At 50.5% G+C, this 19,296-nt stretch overlaps 1 protein-coding gene and 1 non-coding gene across 3 annotated transcripts in view; both read left to right on the forward strand.

The window, feature by feature from the left end:
- The window catches only part of PRKCA (protein kinase C alpha), a 401,449-nt gene extending 387,819 nt beyond the window's left edge, over positions 1–13,630 (forward strand). For both annotated transcript variants that reach the window (XM_058705741.1, XM_058705742.1), the window contains one exon: positions 12,197–13,630. In XM_058705741.1, the coding sequence (XP_058561724.1) occupies positions 12,197–12,361 (165 nt within the window). In that variant the 3' untranslated portion in view covers positions 12,362–13,630. The remainder of the gene's footprint in view (positions 1–12,196) is intronic.
- On the forward strand, positions 6,341–6,447 carry LOC131498605 (U6 spliceosomal RNA). Its single transcript, XR_009255494.1, has one exon. It is a non-coding gene; the product is annotated as a U6 spliceosomal RNA (small nuclear RNA).
- Positions 13,631–19,296: the final 5,666 nt, after the last annotated feature.

The raw sequence follows: 19,296 nt of genomic DNA on the forward strand, positions 1-19,296 counted from the left end.
TCCGCAGGCCCTGACTGCCGTTCCCACGCTGGCCACGGCCTCCGCTGCAAGGAGTGGGTGCCAGCCACCACTCTGGCTTGGCCACCTTCGTCGAGACTCTTCCCACAGGACTCCCGTTCTGTGCGCGTGTTTAACAAACCCCGGGCACCAGGCCCACCCCGTCACTCATTTAACCCTCGCAGCCAACCTACAGAGTGGGTCCTGTTGTCCCCAGTTTACAGTTGAGACAACTAAGGCACAGAGAGGCTGAGTAACTTGCCCGAAGACACACAGCTGGTAGGCGGTGTTCTGGCACCGGGACCTTTGTCCTTCCCCCCACTGCACCATCTCTCCGTCTCAGTGACCGCCGTCTGCCAGGCTCCTGATTGTCGGTGGTAACCAGCGTCGGCCGGTCTTAACGTTTCTATCCCTAGAGGTGAACCGAGAGTCTTTAAGACACGGGCCTCCTCACTCATACCACCCGCCGCTTTTCAGTGCTTCCCGGGGAGTCTCCATTACCCCTCCGCATCCCACCTCTGGGGGCCAGCGGATCGTGCCTTCCAGCTCTGCCTCTGCCGGCACTGGGCCATGACCTCGGGGCCCCTGCTCCCGAGACGGCGGAGCAGCTGTGTCCCACAGCCCACATCTGTCTCCTCCGACAGGCGCCCGTGAGCAGGCAAAAGGGACCCCCCTGGGGTGGCTGAGTTACTGACTGGTTGGCACAAGCTTTATTCTTAGAGCAGCAACTTCCTCATCAAATGTGCTTATGTGTCCTCTACTCCAAGAATAAAACTGCTGGTGGTGAGCCCACTGCTACTTTTCCGAGATATTCTTAGAACAAACTGAAGGAAAACTAAAATTAATCAGGTCAGTTGACTTCGTCCTGAGTCATCGTTTCAGAGAGGACCCTTGTGTGTCTGCCACCCTACCTTCTCTTAGCCCGTCCTGGACACAGGTTCCCAGGGGGTGCTCCCCGGATCCCTTCCCTTCAGTCTGCAAAACCTGGTTTTAAGGGGGCGGGGATGAGGACAGTCATAAATTATGCTGCAGGCAGTCTCAGAACCTTCTGTTCGGGATTTTCTTTTCTCCCTTTTGTGTGTATCTAGCCTTCTTAAGTATAAAAGGTCCACAGTAGCATCGAACACACAGTTTCTTTACGGGACCAGCATAGACATGCCACACTGACCCTGCTTTAAGTGTTAAGCGAAATACCATTACTTGTCCGTCACTTTCCAGAAAGAGGCGAGATGCAACAAAGTCAGCCACAAAACACATCTCCTATTTATTCCACTTCATCCTCAGGAGAAATTGCGTATTTGCGTGGTCTCCCCCTTTACGTGGACACTGCAGCCCTAAATTCAGATGTAGGGGAACAAGAGGGCGACGTGGGTCCAGGAGCCAGAATCTGACTGAGCTGTTCCCCGGGGGCCATGCAAGTCACTGCAGGCAGAGTTCGACCGCAGCAGGGAGTTGAGCCACGAGCAGTGTGTGTCTGTTTGTTTATTCCTGGAGTGCGGCTCTTTGGTGTTTTGTTTCGTTTTGGTTTTAACGAAGGGCTAGCTAAAATCAAAAGGAAGAAGCAATTTCCTCTGGCTGTGAAGTGGCCCCCGAGCTCACCTACAGAAGCCGGAATCATGGACCAAGGCCCTACAGCAGGAGGGTTTCGTGTGAAGGGCCCGCTTGGCGGGATCTCTGGTCAGAGGGAAAGGAGAAACGCCCTTTGCTCACAGTGAGTTTTCCCAGCAAAAGCCCACGTCTTGCTGGAGACCTTATGCAGAAAAGGAAGGAGCTGGAAAGCACACACGGTGACAGCGGACAGGACAGCAGGGGACGCGAAGCAGTGCTGGGGGTTAGGAACGAGCAGCTGCAGGAGTGAACCGCGGACTTTTTGTCCCAGGGCAGAAGAGACTCCAAGGCTAAGAGGCCAACGAGAAAGTTCTGGTTCCCGGGAGAGCTCAATTTTCCTCAGCCTGTACACCACACTGCCTGTCTACACAGCATCAGAGTTTGGCCCCCAGTCTCGGGTGAAGGGGGGCGTCTCCACAGTCTCAGAGGGACCACATGCCACGAACAGTCCGGGCGGCCGGAGAGGACATTTACAACAGCAGAAAGCCGGCTGCGTCCGGATGTCACCGAGGCCGCACAAACTCCGCCTGGGGTCAACACGGCCGTCGAGGAGAGCTAGCGACGTGTTAAAGTTACCCTCTGACGTTCCCCCCCTTCCTCAGGGACAAGCGTCATCCCCTGATCCAGAGCTAGTTGAATAGTCAGAAGAGTTTCCGGGTAAAATACCGAGCGGAATATTCTCTGAGGGGCGGTTCTGTCGTTTCAAACAGAGATGCTCCAATGCGGGCCTCGCTGTCACGGCAGAGAAAACCCGGCAGAAACGGTGCTGCCCGAGGCTTTGCCCGTGGGCCGCGAACCCCTCTGGGAGAGCGTCCCCCCTGTGAGCGGTGGCGGTGGCCCTGGCTGGCTAAACCAGTCTGTCTTGGGGAGGTTTGCTCCATGCAAACTTCAGTCCATCAGTGTTCGGAACAACAAGGCTGGGCCATCAAAGAGGCTTATTCAGCAAGTGCCGCTGAATCGATTTCCCTGAGATTTGCCGGGTTAAGGACCGTTCCCTCCTGGCGCCCGGCTCCCGTGGTCCTTGCGAATGCCAGCAGTAAGGCCCCGAGCACCCCCAGTTATCTGCAGGGTGCTTCTAGAGATCAAGTTTGTGTTTGTAACTCAGACGCTCACCTTTGCCTCAGCTTTTAATTTTCCTTGGAATCTCTAATGAAAGATGACTCCAAAATCACGAGGTGTGGGTTTTTGGTTTTGAGAGTCGAGGGAAGTCCCAGAGCTTATGCGGAGCAACCGGGGTTCCTGTAGTACCCCGTCTTTTTTAATTTTCCTACCTAACAGGGCAACGGGGTGGCTCAGTCGGTTAAGCTCCCTATTCTCAGCTTCCACTCAGGTCATGATCTCATGGTTTCCAGCCCCACATCGGGCTCTGTACTGATGGTGCAGAGCCTGCTTGGGGTTCTCTTCCTCTCTCTCTGCCCCTCCCCTGCTCATGCTATCTCTGTCTCTCTCAAAAATAAGTAAATAAAATTAAAAAAAAAAATTCCTACCTACAAAAGTGATATCACTGAAGGTAGACCAGAATGAATGCCACTGAAAATGCAAAATTTCAGGACGGGTGAATCCATCAGGAGGCCCCACCCGGAACGTTGTATCTCACGGCTGGAGGCTCAGAGGCGCCCAGCCCAGGCACAGACGTAGCAGCACAGTGGGGGAAGAGCCCGCAGGAAGCACGAACCTGCCCCGAGGCGGCCCACCCTGGGAGAGCCCAGTCCTGGCAGCGCTGTCCCCCCCGGAAGGCCGCCGTGTGCAGTTGTGAAGGTGGAGGTGATTTCCTGGAAGATGGAACACTCATGTACTGGTTTATGTCGTAAAACAAAAACAAAACCAGCTGTGTTGTGCTCTCCTGGAGAGGAGGCAGCCACATAACTCTCTTCTTGATGGAAAAAAGGCACAAAGCGGGCTGGTTTCTGTTTTCTCTCAAAGAGAACACAACAGCAGAAGAGCCTCTGATCCACAGACCCAAGGACCATCAGTGTTCAAAACAACAAGGCTGGGCCATCAAAGAGGCTTATTAATAATGTTCAGCAGATCCATGTAAGAAGGTACCTTTTCTTAAAGTTTAAAGCAGATTTCATTCCTGAAAAGGCTAATGTTCAGTCGCTGAGGGGGAAATGCCAGGGGCCAGGCGACCTCCCCATGGCGTCAGATAAATGGGGAGGGGGCCCCCGTGAAAGGGTGACGTAGCCCAGCCCACCTGACCCAGCATCTTGAGATCCCGCCAAGAGAAGGAGGGTTCATTGTTTCTGTCTTGCCAGAAAAATCAAAGGCTGAGTGTGCCCTTGGAGGCACACGTGAGCCCACGATTCTGATCCAGTGTTGCTTTGAATTGGGTAGGCTTTTACCCTGATTTATAATTCATGTGAATAGCGTGCCCAAGAACCGCCTTCAGATGCCCGTTCCTCCTGCCCATGATAAATAACAGTTCACGAAACTCTCAGAAGTGGAACGTCGATCGATTTTTCGTGTTTGAATTCTATCCATTGGCACCGAGGAGCAGAATAGCTAGCTCACAGGCAAGCCAAAAGCATTCACGATACTTAAATGGTTATTTGAGAGAGAGAAAGATTAATCTATAAAGTTAACACCAAGAAATATGTTCTGGAGTTGATAGATGAGCAGAGCACTTTGGAAATAGGCCTGTCTGTCACAGAGAGCCTTTCTGGGAAAATTGCTGTCTTTATCTTATCAAAAAGAGGGGGGGAAGAAAATAAACTTTCATCAGGACTTTGTCATCGTTGCAGCCAGAGCCAAAGAGAACAAGAACAGTGAGAGCGAGTGTAGGTGCCACTGTGGTGTGATTGCACGGTCAGGTTCATTTTCCCGGTCACCTCGAGATCTAGACCACCGCGATGAAGGGCATGTCGCAGTAAAGAGAGTCAGTGAGTTTTGGGGTCTCTCGGTGCATATATAAAAGTTATGTGTACTCTACCCTGTGGCCTACCAAGCATGCAATAGCTTTGAGTCTTTTAAAAAAGAATGCACGTGGGGCGCCTGGGTGGCGCAGTCGGTTAAGCGTCCGACTTCAGCCAGGTCACGATCTCGCGGTCCGTGAGTTCGAGCCCCGCGTCAGGCTCTGGGCTGATGGCTCGGAGCCTGGAGCCTGTTTCCAATTCTGTGTCTCCCTCTCTCTCTGCCCCTCCCCCGTTCATTCTCTGTCTCTCTCTGTCCCAAAAATAAATAAAAAAAAAAAAAAAAACGTTGAAAAAAAAAAAATAAAAAAGAATGCACGTACCTTAACTGAAAAACACCGTGTGGCTAAAAAATGCTAAGCGTCACCTGAGCTTTGATCGGGTTGTAATCACTGATCACGGATCGCCCTAACAAACACAATAATGATGGAAACGTTTGAAATACTGCGAGGATGACCGAAATGTGGCGCAGAGACCGGAAGTGAGCAAACGTAGTTGGAAAAATGGCGCCAGTCGACTCGCTTGTTGCTGGCACGCCACGGGCCTTCCGTTTGTGAAACACACAGCATCTGTGGAGTGCAACAAAACAAGGTGCTTCACAGTGTCACCAGCTTGTTTAGGAAGTTGGATGGTGGCTTAATGATTGAAGTCAGTGCCGTGTGCCTTTTTAAATCTTGAAAAAATGTATTTCGAGATAACCTCCAATTTCAATGTTGCGGAAGAGTTGAAAAAAACCCGTAAAGAATTGCTGTATTCGTTTTACCCAGATTCCATACGTGTTAACACTTTACCACCTCTGCTTTATCATTCTTTCTCTACATCTCTGAGCGTGCATGTGTACAGATACACAATTGTGTGTGCTTTGTTTTTTGTGGGGTTTTTTTTTTTTTTTTTTGGAACCATTTGAGAGCAGGTTGCAAATGCGATGCCTCTTTACAGCTACATGTTCCATGTGGATTTCCTAAAACGTAGGACACGGTAACGGTGTTCTTCTTAGTAATCGCTCTGCAGAGGTCGTTATACGGAGCCGCAGCCATCCGGGTAGAAGAAGGAGGGTCTTGGAGCAGTTGTCTAAGTGCTCAGTGCCTTGGGCTGCTTGTCCTCCGTTCTCTCCGGTCACAGGTAGGTTCATTCTCCCAGCCTTTCAGTGGTGCCAGCAAGAGTGATGCTAAATAAAATTGAGAGATTTCTCAAGACTCAGGGAGCTTCACCAACAACATGTGAACACTAACCAGCCTTTGGAGACCGGAATCGGCCACCTCACGGTGTCCTCGGGTGTGACGTAAGCCTTTAAGCCAGCCTAAGACAGCTCCCACTTGGTCGATGAGAGGCGAGGAGTCTGCCTACTCTCTGATTGCTCCTCTCCCAAATGCTTTTCTGCTGGAAAGAAAAATGGGAAGGAATGAGACATTTAAAATCGTAATCGATATAAATAAGCGGCTCTGTTGCAAGCCTCAGGGAGCTTCCGTGGTGATGGATGGGATAAATGCAGACCCCGTGTGCCTCAAGTTGTGTGAACTGATGACCTCCCCTTGTCTGCAGTGAAGGTTGCCGACAACACTGGTCGTCACAACATCTTGTTTTGGAAAAGGAGCCTTGAATCCTCTAACGCTGGCTGTTCCTAAAGAAAGACCAAATGGAACGCAAGTTTTTGCTCCATAGAAAATGGTCCGGGGTAAGCCAGAGCCTTTCCCTCACGGACACGTGGCTCTGACACCTACAAGAACCCACGCATTTAATGCGTGGCTTACAGCCTGTGTCTGTCAACAAACCCGTCAATAGAACCGGTTCCCTCTGGACCACAACTGGCCCTGAGATTGGCCCTAGTGCTCACTTCCAAGGCATGTCTACTAAAATTGGAACGATGTGGAGAAGATTAGCACAGCCCCTGCGCAAGAATGACACGAAGCTTCCTGAGATTCGCTCTGAGGCAACAGATAAGTACTTGTTTGATTTCACCTAAGAAACGAAAACCTGTCTCCAGTCTCTCACCACAGGTGATGTTGGCAGGAGGTGGAGGAGGTCCTAATCCCTTTTTTAAAAAATGTTATTAAAATAATAACTAGGGGCGCCTGGCCGGCACAGTCAGTTAAGCATCTGACTCTTGATTTCAGCTCAGGTCATGATACTATAGTTTGTGAGTTTGAGTCCCGTATTGGGCTCTTTGCTGACAGCAAATTCTCTCTCTCTCTCTCTCTCTGCCCCTCCCCTGCTCGTGCTCATTCTCTCTCTCAAAATAAATAAATGTTAAAATAAAATACTCTGTGGTGAAATAGTTAAGTAAAGATGGACATAAAAATGACAAGACACGGTCGCCCCTAACCCCAACTACTGGTCCCACTATTCACCGTCCCTTCTGTAACCTTTGGAAAGCTGTATGCATGTGTGATCATACACACAGCGAGGTACCACGCATCCCATTTTCCATCTCGCATCTTTCACACGGCAGTATATCTGGGAGGTGTTTCCGTGCCAGCGCATGTGGGTCTGTGGCACGCTTGACACGGGCCATTCTGACCCTCAAGTTCCCAGGGCAGACACTGACTCTTTTCCAAATACTTTTCCTCTGTCCGTTCTTATTCTCCAGACTTTCTGTACCAAAATGCACTGGCTTCAGTGGTCATCCAGGCCTTCGGTGAGCACATTTCCAGATCCTTGGGTGACTAAACGAGCAAACTAACCCCACTTGTTAACCCTGAGCGTGTGCTCCTGCTTGTGTTGGGTCATGCACGGAAGACCGTTCCTCGAGCATGCTGATCTTACAAAGGGCTGCTGCTCGAGACCCCAGCCCCCTCGCTGGATGGTTCCATGGTGTGGACACGACCTCCCAGGTGGCCCAGAGCAGAATATTCACGCTCATTTCTGCTGCTGGTTATTTACATGAAGTCTGCGCCCAACCGCGAGTCAGAAAGCTGTGCACGGACCTTACAGAAAGCTGTGCACAGTGTTCTTACTAACGCTCCACTAGGACCACCACACAGTGGGGCTTGAAATATGGGTTCCCTTAAGACGAAGCCTATCCTGCTACATCTGGTAATTGCCAGAGATGTTCCCCACCTCTGTAAGTTTCCTTTCTCCTCCGTCTTGCAACGCGCCTTTACTCTTGCTTTGTTCCGCGCGCTGCCTGCTCCTTTGGGTTTGCTTTGCAGTGGCAGTGTTTTCGAGCTACTCATACTCACCCTAATTCCCATACCAGTGACCGTGGGGTTATATTCTACATGACTGAGACACCAAGGTAAAGGACAGAATTGAGACCAACACATGTATTGTGCATTCTCGGTGGCCTCTCCCAGGTAAGAATCACGAGAAGCCGACTTGCGCGGGGCCGGCTCAGTGTCTCCCCACGGCCCTTCCACAGGGGGCACAGGGCTGTGAGTGGATCGCGTGCTGCCCAGAGCCCTGGATGGGGAGCGCCGTGACCCCAAATTCCACCTGGAGCCTGCGTCTTTCTGTGCTTTGTCACATCTTTATCGTGCCTGACTTCTGGGTTCATTTTATCAATTATGATTTTACCAAACAGATAAGAATGTCAAAGCAACAAAGGAGTTATGTCCTGAATCCAGAGCTAAGGGAGGCAGATAGCTTATTAATAGTGTTACCAATAGTGTTCATTCCTCCTTCCCGTATTGATGACATGCCCTGTACATGGGTGCGTGCTGTATGTGCTGTGCCTTAGGGCTGTATCGTGCCTGAGCATTTAGAAAGGATTGCACACTCTGGTTCCCTCGATCCGCAAGATAGCATTGGAAGGTGGATGTTCTTATACAAAGAGGTGCAGTGATTTTCTCAAAGCTGTACCACGGGCTTTTGACCTCTAGTCGGTCCCTCTCCCCACTGTCCCTCCCATTTCCCCTCGGGGTCAAATGCACCGACATCCTGTGCTCTCCGCGAGTACCAGAGGACCTGCCTGGGCTCACACCCTGGCCCAGCCGGCTTTGGGCTGCCCCCTGTTGCCCTCCTCACCTCCATCTTCGGTTCCACACCAGTGATGTGGTCCTTCATATCCCAGATGGCAAAAGCCTCGGCTGGTGACAGGCGTGGGCCGCCTTGGGAGTGAAGACGGTGCGAGTTGCCAAGAGATTTTGCTGACACGTGGCAAGCGCTGCCTGCATCTGTCGTGGCTTGTCAGGTGGCATAGGGCTCAGAGGCCGTGACCCACGCAAACGTGCCCGTCGTCACACGCTATGGTGGAAGCTGCCCTTCCAGCGGCCACGGTAATAACCTTCTTGCATCGTCCCTGAGGAAGGTCGAGAAGATGTGTGTAGCCTGGCCAGCCTCGTTTTTCACCTGCGCTCTCACCCAGTCATTCACAGGCAGCACCGGTGCCTCTAACGTCCGAGATGACACCTGAGTCCTGCCCACGAGCCGAGAGTTATGAGTGAGGTTGGCCCGCAGACAGCAGGAAGAACCTTTTCTATGTTTGAAGTGTAGTAAATACCTTGTTGAGGTCTTTATCTTTTCCCCAAGGATCCAAAGAGCACTGATTTTCATTCTCCTTTTCAGCTATTGATGGGTGCTGATTTGAGGATGGATGCAGTTCTGCACACAAACATCTTGAAAAATGAGTAGGTCAAGATCATCTCCAATTTGACTTAAAGGAGATTGTCTCTTTCAGGGCTAATTTCACGGAGTTGTGGAAGGCTCATTTTTTTTTTAACCGTTAAGAAACCCTCCATGGTGGAAAAATAGACTCTATTTCTCATCGTACCAAACCTATGATTAAAATCCCCTTCCCCTGCTGTTTGTGCTGGGGGGGGGGGGGGGGGGGGAAGCGGCATCCGTCTGATAGGAGCTCCCTCAGAATAGGAAGTTCTTCTGAGTCTTGGATCTCATCTGATCCTCAGGTTTAGCCTCCAGCGTTTCTGGGGCTTTCTTGCCCATGGTTGGCTGGAATACACGAACAGCTTTTTTATTCCTTGCTCCCAGCCTGCCCTTTCACCTCAGTGAATAGGTTTAAGAAAGGTTTTTCTTTGCTGGAATGTGATTTCTCTCTCTTCAGGATCAGAGAACATTCTAGAGTGAAGTAGAGTGGGAAGGAAAAGGAAGAGGTTTCCGGAGGCAAGCAGTCTCGAGACCAGCAGTCCCACTCCCGTGCAGTGTGAACACCAAGCAGAGCTTAGACTGGCCTGGTCTCCGGGGGCCCCCTTAGCTCTCCTGGCAACCTGCACAGCACGAGGCTCTAAGCAGCGAGGGTTCTGCCCCACGTGTTATCATTCTTAGCCCCACAAGCTGCAGCAGCCCTTAGGAGTCATTCTCCGCAGGCTTCTCGGTGCTGATGTTTGTGTGGTCCCCTCTTTAGATCTTGGGGAGTCTTCTTTTAGTTCTTTTGTTTATGTGGCCGTTGAGCCATGGCTTTTGGAATTCCCTTTGGAAGATAATCTGCGAATCCCCTCAAAATGGTACTCAGAGGAAAGGTCAGACCTGTGCCGTCTTTTCACAGAACACATCCATGAGCCTAGGGTTGGATGGACGGAAGACAGTCTACCTTGGCTTGCCTTCCTCTTCCTTTTAGAGACTTCGCCTTTTAGTTTTCCCAGAAGTTTCTTCTTGCTCACCTTTGTGTGATTAGTGAAGAGAAGAAGAAATGCGAACAATCGCTTTTTGAGGGAGCACATGTCCCAGCCTCTGGGAGCACCTAGAGTGGATTTCCATGAAACCTTCCAGGTCGTGGGTATTGCTTAATCACGTTCCCAAAAAACATCGTCCTCAAATACAACTGCCCGTCTCACATGCGGGAGGCAGGACCCATGTGACAAGCAGGCCCAATCGTGGGGCCTCTGTAGAGTGGATGCAAGGGCTCCACACAGTCCTCTGCCTCCCTCCACACCCACATCCACATCCACATCCCCACACGGGAGTCACTGTGTGGACTCTCCCCCCCGCCCCCGTTAAGAGTGGGTGGCCACTCACGAAAATGAACCCCCCCCCCCGCCCGCTGCCCCAGAAAGGGAAGCCGTCAGTTATGAAGACCTTTCTTTGGACTCACGACATGCTTTCCACTGCAACAGACTTAGGAGCAGGGTCTATTGGATGATAAGAAGGTGGAAAAACCATAATGAAGCTAGATTCTCAAAGAGGCCTTCTAGAAGGTGGGAAAGATGTAAAAGAGGAGGTGGGAAACTACCGTCTGTGAGACTAAACCGGCCTTACAAAAATAACAGCAACTCTTGTGCTCTCACTGCATGCTGGGCTCTGTGCAAAACACTGCACCCTTAACCTTCATAGCAGCCCAGGGAGGGGGCACGGCTCTTCTGCCCCTTTCACACTCGAGGGAGTGGGATAGACCCCACCACCACCACCTTCGCAGTTTACCTAGAGCTGTCCTCCGGCAAAGATCCAGGAATGCCTGGTTAGTTTAAAACTGTGTTAACTCGGGGGGCGCCTGGGTGGCGCAGTCGGTTAAGCGTCCGACTTCAGCCAGGTCACGATCTCGCGGTCCGTGAGTTCGAGCCCCGCGTCGGGCTCTGGGCTGATGGCTCGGAGCCTGGAGCCTGTTTCCGATTCTGTGTCTCCCTCTCTCTCTGTCCCTCCCCCGTTCATGCTCTGTCTCTCTCTGTCCCAAAAATAAATTTAAAAAAAACGTTGAAAAAAAAAATTAAAAAAAGAAAAAAAAAAAGAAAAAAAAAATAAAACTGTGTTAACTCGGAATTAATGTGCCTTATGATTAGTTGATTAGTCAGTGCTGCCCTATGATGCCAGCAGGCAGAAGGGTATCATTTGCAACGTGGGGAATACCATTATTTGTATCACCGGTGCAAACCCACCCCTCCCTGCCTCAGTCATGTGGGGTCCTGGGGACTTCAACACGCCACAACCCTCTGAGTGGCTGAGCAAGTGGGGACACCCCTGCCCCCCCACCCATTTGGGGTCAGGCTCCCAAGCGGTGCCGTGCACACGGCCGTGTTTCTCGGAGCCTCGAACAGGGCAGCTCTGCCCGCAGCCCCTCCTGCATTGAGCGCCCTGGTGGACCCTGGAGGAGAGGAAAATCCAAGACAGACAGCAGGCTTTGCTCTGCCTGCTCAGGGCACCAGAGCAAACCCCCTCCAGCCTGAGACCACCCACGAGGGTCAACCTATCTGCCGGTTGACCAGACAGATCTAGATATACTGAACTGGGCCCAAGGGTGAACGGCCCAACCTTGCCACCACACCTCTCTCGATGTTGGTCGAGTGAGGTTTTTAGGACTTTGCAGTTGCAAGCACAACACAGCTTTCGCTTTATTACAAATACGGTCGCAAAGAGCCGGGTGCGGGACAGTAATCTCAGCCTCTCGGTCCCGAGATTGCTGCCTGCGCTCCCACCCAACATCCTAGCCTTTCACCGTGGACAGTGACCCGCGGCCCCGGGCGTGGGTATCCTGCTCCTCGCCCGCTTGCTCTAGGAAATGACAGTGAAATCAAACAGGCTGTGTCCTTGCTGCTGCCTTTCTATCAGCAGTGCCTTTCCATGGAGGGGTTCGGTTCCGAGGGTATTCGAAGGTTTACGACTGAGTGAGTTTGCGTTTTTGTTTGCTGTGCCTGGCTTTTGAATCCAGTAGGTGTGCAGGTTCTCCAGAATTCTTCCTGCCTCTCCAGGCCCGGTTGGCGCGGGCCAAGCTCAGCCTTGCAGAGGCCTCTCGGAGAGCTGCTCCCTGTACTTTGGTAAAAATTACTGACCTGTCCTTTTTTCTCTCTTCTCCACAGTGTGGCAAAGGTGCAGAAAACTTTGACAAGTTCTTCACGCGAGGGCAGCCTGTCTTAACACCACCTGATCAGCTGGTCATTGCTAACATAGACCAGTCTGATTTCGAGGGGTTCTCGTATGTCAACCCCCAGTTTGTGCACCCCATCTTACAGAGCGCAGTATGAAACTCACCACCGAGAACTAACGCCTCCCCAGCCCCCAGCCCTCCAGCAGTGGGAAATGATCCTTAACCCTAAAATTTTAAGGCCATGGCCTTTTCTCCCGTTCCAGATGGAGGCCTGAAAATTTTAGGGTTATTAGTCCAAATGTGAGTAACTGTTCAGGGTTTCTGTCTTACAACCAAGAACATTATCTTAGTAGAAGGCAGTATCGTGTACAGTGTTCGGTTTAAGTATGTAGAAGTCACATCTGGCTGTAGATTAACCCTTCTTAAAAAACAAACTCTCCCCCTTTTTTGGTACGGTTTGATATATTTTCCATGCCCTCTGTCAGTTTCCACCATTGGGATTCCCCCAACCAGAGATGTTAAAATGAACCTGTCCCGGTCCAGTGGGCAAGAAAATATCTCCACCTGAGATGTCTTTGGACTCAAAGAATGGGGACCCCAGAATGTGAGCCAGGCGGGATTGGGAGTAGGGGAGACTTGGAAATACCCGCTGCTTCTGTTCTCTGCCTCAATGGAAACAGTCCCGAGATGAATCAAGTCCCTACCGGTGAGTCATTTGCAAGCTGTTACCAGACGTTGACAGTCTTAACCCAATCATGGTTCAGTGATGACTGGTTTTAAAAAAACAGACACCTCAGAGGAATGTTGGTGAATCTGTCAGCTGCCCTATTTGGATGATAAATTATCTTGATACTTGCATTTCTTTTTAAGAGGCCAAATCTAAGAACTTTGCTAAATCAGCATGTGACATCATTTCAGATCAAGGATAACCCAGTGTGTGTGTATGTTCATTTTAATCTCTGGGAGATTATTCTGTGATCCAGGGTGCCATCCGCAATCATGCCACTACTCGTGAGTGTTGTTAGCCAACCCCCAGCCCAACCAATATTTTGCTGCCTACTTCCTAAGAAGCTGAAGCATACGCCCCATCCCCTTTTGTACTTATTTATTTAATAGGCTGCGGTGTCGTTGATGAGAGTATTGCTGTAAAGTAACTTAACAGAGTGTTGACTGTAGCATAAGTCTCCATCGATCGGTATCTCTCCCATCTCCAGCCCCTGACATCCACTAAGGGACGGAAACCAATGCAGTTTTGGTCCCCATTTCCGGATCATGTTGAATGGCACACCTGGAGGCGTAGAATCAGGAAAATCTGGATGCACATCAGCTCAAAGATATTTTATTGCTCGAAGGATTTTAATATGTTTTGCAAATGCATCATGCAATGAATTTTGCATGTTTATAATAAACCTTAATTACAAGTGAATCTATATTATTGATATAATCGTATCAAGTATAAAGAGAGTATTATAATAATTTTATAAGACACAACTGTGCTATATTTGTGAAGGCTCTTGTTTCTAATCTGCTTCTATGATTAAGTTTTAGCCTAATTCCTTGCTGCCTCCTGTCGCCCCACCCCCACCCCGTGCATACCCCGCACACTGGCACTGTATCAGATATATTAATTTCCTGTCGTAGATCTAATTTTGAAAACGAATGGCTCTTTTACGTGCTTAATTTGATTCTACCTGCAAACAAAAGTTTTGTCGTCGGGGATCGTCTCTGAGAGGACACTCTCTCCCAGCTCCTTAGCAACATCTTCTGTCCCGGTTCCTATTCCACTCTTCCTCGTGGGGACAGCGGGAAGTGTCGGACTCCCGTTCGTCTAGTGTGTTCGAGCAGGTGTGATGTTGTTGCAGCCCCTGGGCTGGATTTTGTTTGGTTTTTCTTTTTCAGCTTTGTTACTGTTAGTGGCTCGGGGCGGGAGGGACAGGAGCTTGGACGCAGCAGAAGGACTCTGTCCGCCTTGCCGCCCCCGGCACGACTTGCCGTTCCCTCCAGCACATTACAGACTTCATGAGACAAACCGTCCCGTCCAGCCACCCCTGGGAACCACCATCCCCTGGCACTAACGGCAGACTCTTTAGAAGCTGCAGGCTTTCTCCCCCACCTGTTGCTCGAACTGGCCTTTCCGGTCTCGGCGAAGAGCACTTCTGTGGTGAGATGCTGTGCTAACAACACAAGGTCCTCAGAGAAGCCAGCCTCCTGCAACAGAAAGAACATGGAAGCAGGGATCATTTCGTACAGGGGCCTCTCCGTTTCCCCTTATCCCCCAAATGCGTCTCTCAGCTAAGCACCTCCTCATTTTTACTCTCTGGCTGTTTGCCTGAAATCCACGTCACAACCGCTGAAGGGTCTTTGAGATGGCAGACCCGGTCTGTCCTGGAAAGCCTGGACTGGAGGAAGAGGTGGGGTAGGCAGTGGATCCTCCTGGAAAAGAGCGACTTCCTCCGCACCACCTTTTACGGGCTGTAGGCTTCAGAATTCAAAACGGGCCCCAGCACGCCCAGAGCTGCAGCCCGCCCTGGTCAGTGCACATTTTGGGGACACTTCCTCACCAGGGACCCCTCGTTCGGTGCGATAGAAAAGGGACCAGTTCATAGAATGAGCCTAAGAAACAAAAAAGCCAGACGCCCGCCCTGCCCCAGGACTGAGCAGCCACAGGACGAACCCCCCCAGCCAAGCCCCAGGCAGTGAGGAAAGTTTCAGAAAGGAACTCGTGGGGTTATGGACTATTTGTTCCCGAGCACCACGCTGCCTGCTTGTTTTTAAGCCAGCAGGAGTCTCAGGCTTTCCCTCGAACAGCCAACACATTTCCGAATTCATAATTCTCCAGGAAACATGTTCAGCCTCTCAGCCAGCTTGTATTCTTTCAGAATGCATGGCAGAGTCTTAAGAGGAGATATCCTGGCTGTGGGGCCCAGCACTTGGCCTGCGGGACAGCAGGCTTGAGCACAAACTTGAAGGAAAGACAGTAAAACTCGGGGCCTGGTGAAGTGTTACCCGTGCTGTACCCTGTTCGGTACGTGGCTTTGTACCAAATTTAGATAAGGGCTAAACGTTTTAAAGGTCTGAGAAGCCCAAGACCGTGATTGCTGGAAGAATAAACCATGTGGGTAACCCTTGCCAACCGTTAGACCAGCTTATAAAGGAATTGATTTATATAAGCCTGTGGCGTGGTCCCACTTCACGGGCATCGTATGAAATAAAAGTGCAGGGAAGGGGTGCTTTGCTGGCCGCAGCTGGCGGCTGGAACGAGGGGAAGCACCTTGGATGGCAGATGACCAGGGGCCTCTTGAAAGACCAGCCCCTGAGTGCCGCCCGAATCACTGAGGACCGCAGAGGTCCAGGGCCCAGGCAGAATCTAGCACAGGCCGCTTCACCAGACTCCTCGGTCTGTAACTCTGAGAGGCCGTTCACATCGCCTTGTGTCTATTGTCCCTTGGACGGTGGCTGCTTCTAAGCAGAACTTCGCTCCGAGGCTACAGATCAGAGGGCTGGCAGTCCTTCTCTTGGCGTCTTGTCTGAGGGCCCTAGATGCTTGGCTCGGACAGGAGGACGTGGAGTGTGCTCCTGGCTGCAGCCTGCAGAGGTTAATGGGAGGTTCACTGAAGGCGGGAAGCAATTCAAAAGGTTGATAGGAGACCCTAGGAACTGAAATAATCGCTCTTTGGCACATCTACTTCTCTCTTATCCCCGTGACCTAGTACCAGTGAATGCAGACCTTCTTAGGAGACGTGTTAGGCTTAGTAGGAATTTTGGCAGAAAATCAGAGAGTGTGGGCCACTCTAGAACTTCCCCTGACATGGTTGGTTAAAAGGTGGTGAAAAACCAAGTTGGGTGTAAGCCAGGAGACGGTTGTGGAGCGCGTCTCTGAGCTGCAGTCCTTAGCAGAGCGTACAACTTATTTGCTGGGATGAACACACAGAGCCCAAGAGAGACACCCGTTGACGTCCCGAGAAGGGAGAGGTTGGTGGAGGCCGAGGTCAGTAAGGCGTTCAAAGAAGAGCAGGGCTTGAGTGTGTCCAGGAGGATTCTTGCAAGAAGGAGGAAGCCAAGAGAGCGTGGAAGGAGAGGGCATCTCGGGAAGGAACCTGCTGCTATTTCCAGTGGCTTTGCGCTGTTGGTTGTTGATGCACCTGCTGGTCCCGGAGAGCAGTTTTGCTGCCCGAAACACAGCCTGGTCCTCCTCAGGAAACCTCTCCTGAGTGCCAGCCAATTCGTCGCTAGTCCTTGAGGCCCCCTTCCCCTGCCTGCCTTGGAGGGGCTCACCATTCCCTGGGCACAGCCAAACCAGCCAGCACACCCTGGAAGCCAGTAGGTCCCCACCCATTTTCTTCTGTGGCTTCCTGCCAAGAGTTAGGGCAGCCAGGGATGGATGGAGAAGTGGCAAAAATAACTTCACACTGCAGTTCCCACCTGATTGCACTTTGCAGGACAAATTTGGGTTTTTCCTGCTGGGATCTGACTTCTCAGTACCAAAGAGGAAGGAAAAGTGAGAGTCTTCTGTTTTTAAATGCCTCAGAAAGGCAACACCAACGGACTGTCATTTTCTCACTTTGGTCTGATGAAGCCAATCACCTCTTTCTTGTGTGTGCTTATCACACCATTTCCTGTCCCTTTAAACCCAGCAAGGGCGGGGCGCCTGTTCCCCCACCGAGCACACTCATCAGTCATCATCAAGAAATAGACGCTGACCTGGGGACCCAAAACAGGAGCAGCAAAGCCATGACAGTTACAATGAAGGAAAGGGGCCCTCTACTGCTTAGTGACTGCACACTAATTTGACAAGTGGAGAAATCATTTTTAAAACATTTTCCTTGAGTTCCTTGGGTTACATTTTATGAAATATACCAGACTGTAAACATTTCTGTCACTTCCCATCTGGGCCGACACAACAAATCTAGGGAATGCCATATATTTCTGCTGCAAAAGATACAGAAAATTGGGAAAGGTGACCTGAGTTATAGCAAGCAAAGGCATCTAGAAATGGTGTCAACCCCAATTCGGTTAATTCTCTGATGTCAGGGACTCTTGGAGAGTTGAAATCATGTATGACCAGGAATCCCGTGCCTCTGATTTATGTGATCAGATGTCAGTTCATAACTGTGTAGGTCTCACTCAGTCATGAAACAGCCTTACAGTGACCCTACGCTAAGGCCCACGAGTTCCAAAGACTTTTTTTGAAACCTTTAGGAAGAAATTAATTTGTTAATTCCAGTACAACAACCGAGTATACTGGGCTATTTGTACTTTTTTATGGAGAACTTTAATAACTCAATTCTTCTTTTAAAATAAGTTTTTAAAATAAAATTACTGACACTTTCATAAGATCCCAATCCCTTGGAGTCTATAGGAGGACTCAGACGGGGTCAGGCTAGAGCACCCCTGACCTGCACTCCCACTGCAGGATTTTCCCATGCCAGTGGTATATGGAGTCCACATCAGAACGGCTGGAAATCAGGTGGAATGTGTTGGCAGACTGATGCCCTCCATGTTTTTAATGGACACTGGGGATAACCGTCTAAGGTCTAGAGACTTTTGGACCATAGGAAAGATAGCTTTGTTGTCCCCCTTCCAGATGGAGCCCCGGGATAGCATTCCCCTGGGATCCCTGGGGTCCCTTTCCTTGCTCTGTGAGGCTCTGTGACCACCTTTTGGTTTTGAGGGGCAGGACATTTCCTCAGCTCTGTCTCCGGTCCCCATGGGTCCCCAAGTCTCACATTCAGTGAAGATTCAGAAGTGCCCTGTAGAGATTTTGTCCACTGGGCAATTCAGATCTAATTCAATATCCCCAAGAAAGAAGAGGTGTGACAGCAAGCACTCCCTGGGGCATCTGTTTCAGAATCCTCTCTTATGTGAGTAGACAGAACCCCACTTTTCAGAAAACTATCAAGTCTTTATAAGAACCTTTTTTTCTTTTCTAAAATAAGACAAAAGGTGGCTTTGCATTTTCTGATTAAATAACTGTGTCTTTGTCTCCTCTGCTTAACTTTAGGAGTATTTATTCCTGTGGTTGTTCGTAGATTTTTGTTGATATTCTTCCTGGAAGGATGTGATTCTTTTAAGGGATTAGCGGACTATTCAAAATCATCCACCGAAGGCAGTTATTCTTTTGAGTCTAAATGGTCTAAAAATTCACCTCATATCCTTTCTATCAGGGTCTTTCAGAATAGCTTTTATAGATGGTCAGAGACATTTGAAGTCATTGCTTTTGCCACATGATCGTGTGTGTGTGTGTGTGTGTGTGTGTGTGTGTGTGTGTGTGTGTGTGTTTGTGTGCGAAGGACAGGTCATGTTTAAATCGTTAATTGAAAAACATCGTGTAAGACCCCAAATTCGGACGGAGGAGGAAGAGGAACAGGTGGAGGTTGAGGTTTTCCCTTCTGTATAAGCACCTACGGACGAAACGTAGAGGCCATTCAACTGTCCAGTAACATTTGGTTTAAAGCAGGCGAGATAGATGTATAAATTCAGTGCTTTCCTCACTTTGTAGAACCTCTGATCTTCGTTTGCATGATATGCTTTGTTAGACACATTAATTGTAGTTTGGAAGCAAGTGTGTACAAATAAATATAACGATCATTGCTCAGCGTTCCTGGTCTCATTTGCTCGAGCCCTTGGTGGCTTCACCGTTCTTTTTCAGCAAGCGTGCAGCCAGCTTTGGGTGGGGCCCGGGGTCCTTGTTTTGTTGACGCGTGTCTCCGTTTAAGCTGACACTGGTTTTGCGTAAAGCGCGTTGTGCTTTCATTTGAAACCCAAACAGTTGCCGGGGTAAAGTGGTGGTGGGTCACTCCCTGGGTCGTTTATCAGCCGCTGGTGGAGTGCCCGCTGGGGGCCGGGAGGGGCACCAGGCGCCAGGGACGTGCTGGGAAGGGGAGAGGAGCGCCCCGTCCGGGTGGCCCCTGCCTGCCGGGGGGCTTCCGTTCGTCACTCCCAAACCGCGGGAGACACACAGCAGCTGATGTCGACGTTGCCCATCATGTTGGCCACACTGCGGCCCCGGCTTCGGGACCGCCAGCACTCTTGGCCTCGACAGCCCTCATCCCGGGTTTATTTTATTCGTAGGCGAAAAACAGGCGGGGGGGG

Source organism: Neofelis nebulosa, chromosome 16, assembly GCF_028018385.1.
Source record: "Neofelis nebulosa isolate mNeoNeb1 chromosome 16, mNeoNeb1.pri, whole genome shotgun sequence".
In the NCBI taxonomy this organism is placed as follows: domain Eukaryota; kingdom Metazoa; phylum Chordata; class Mammalia; order Carnivora; family Felidae; genus Neofelis; species Neofelis nebulosa.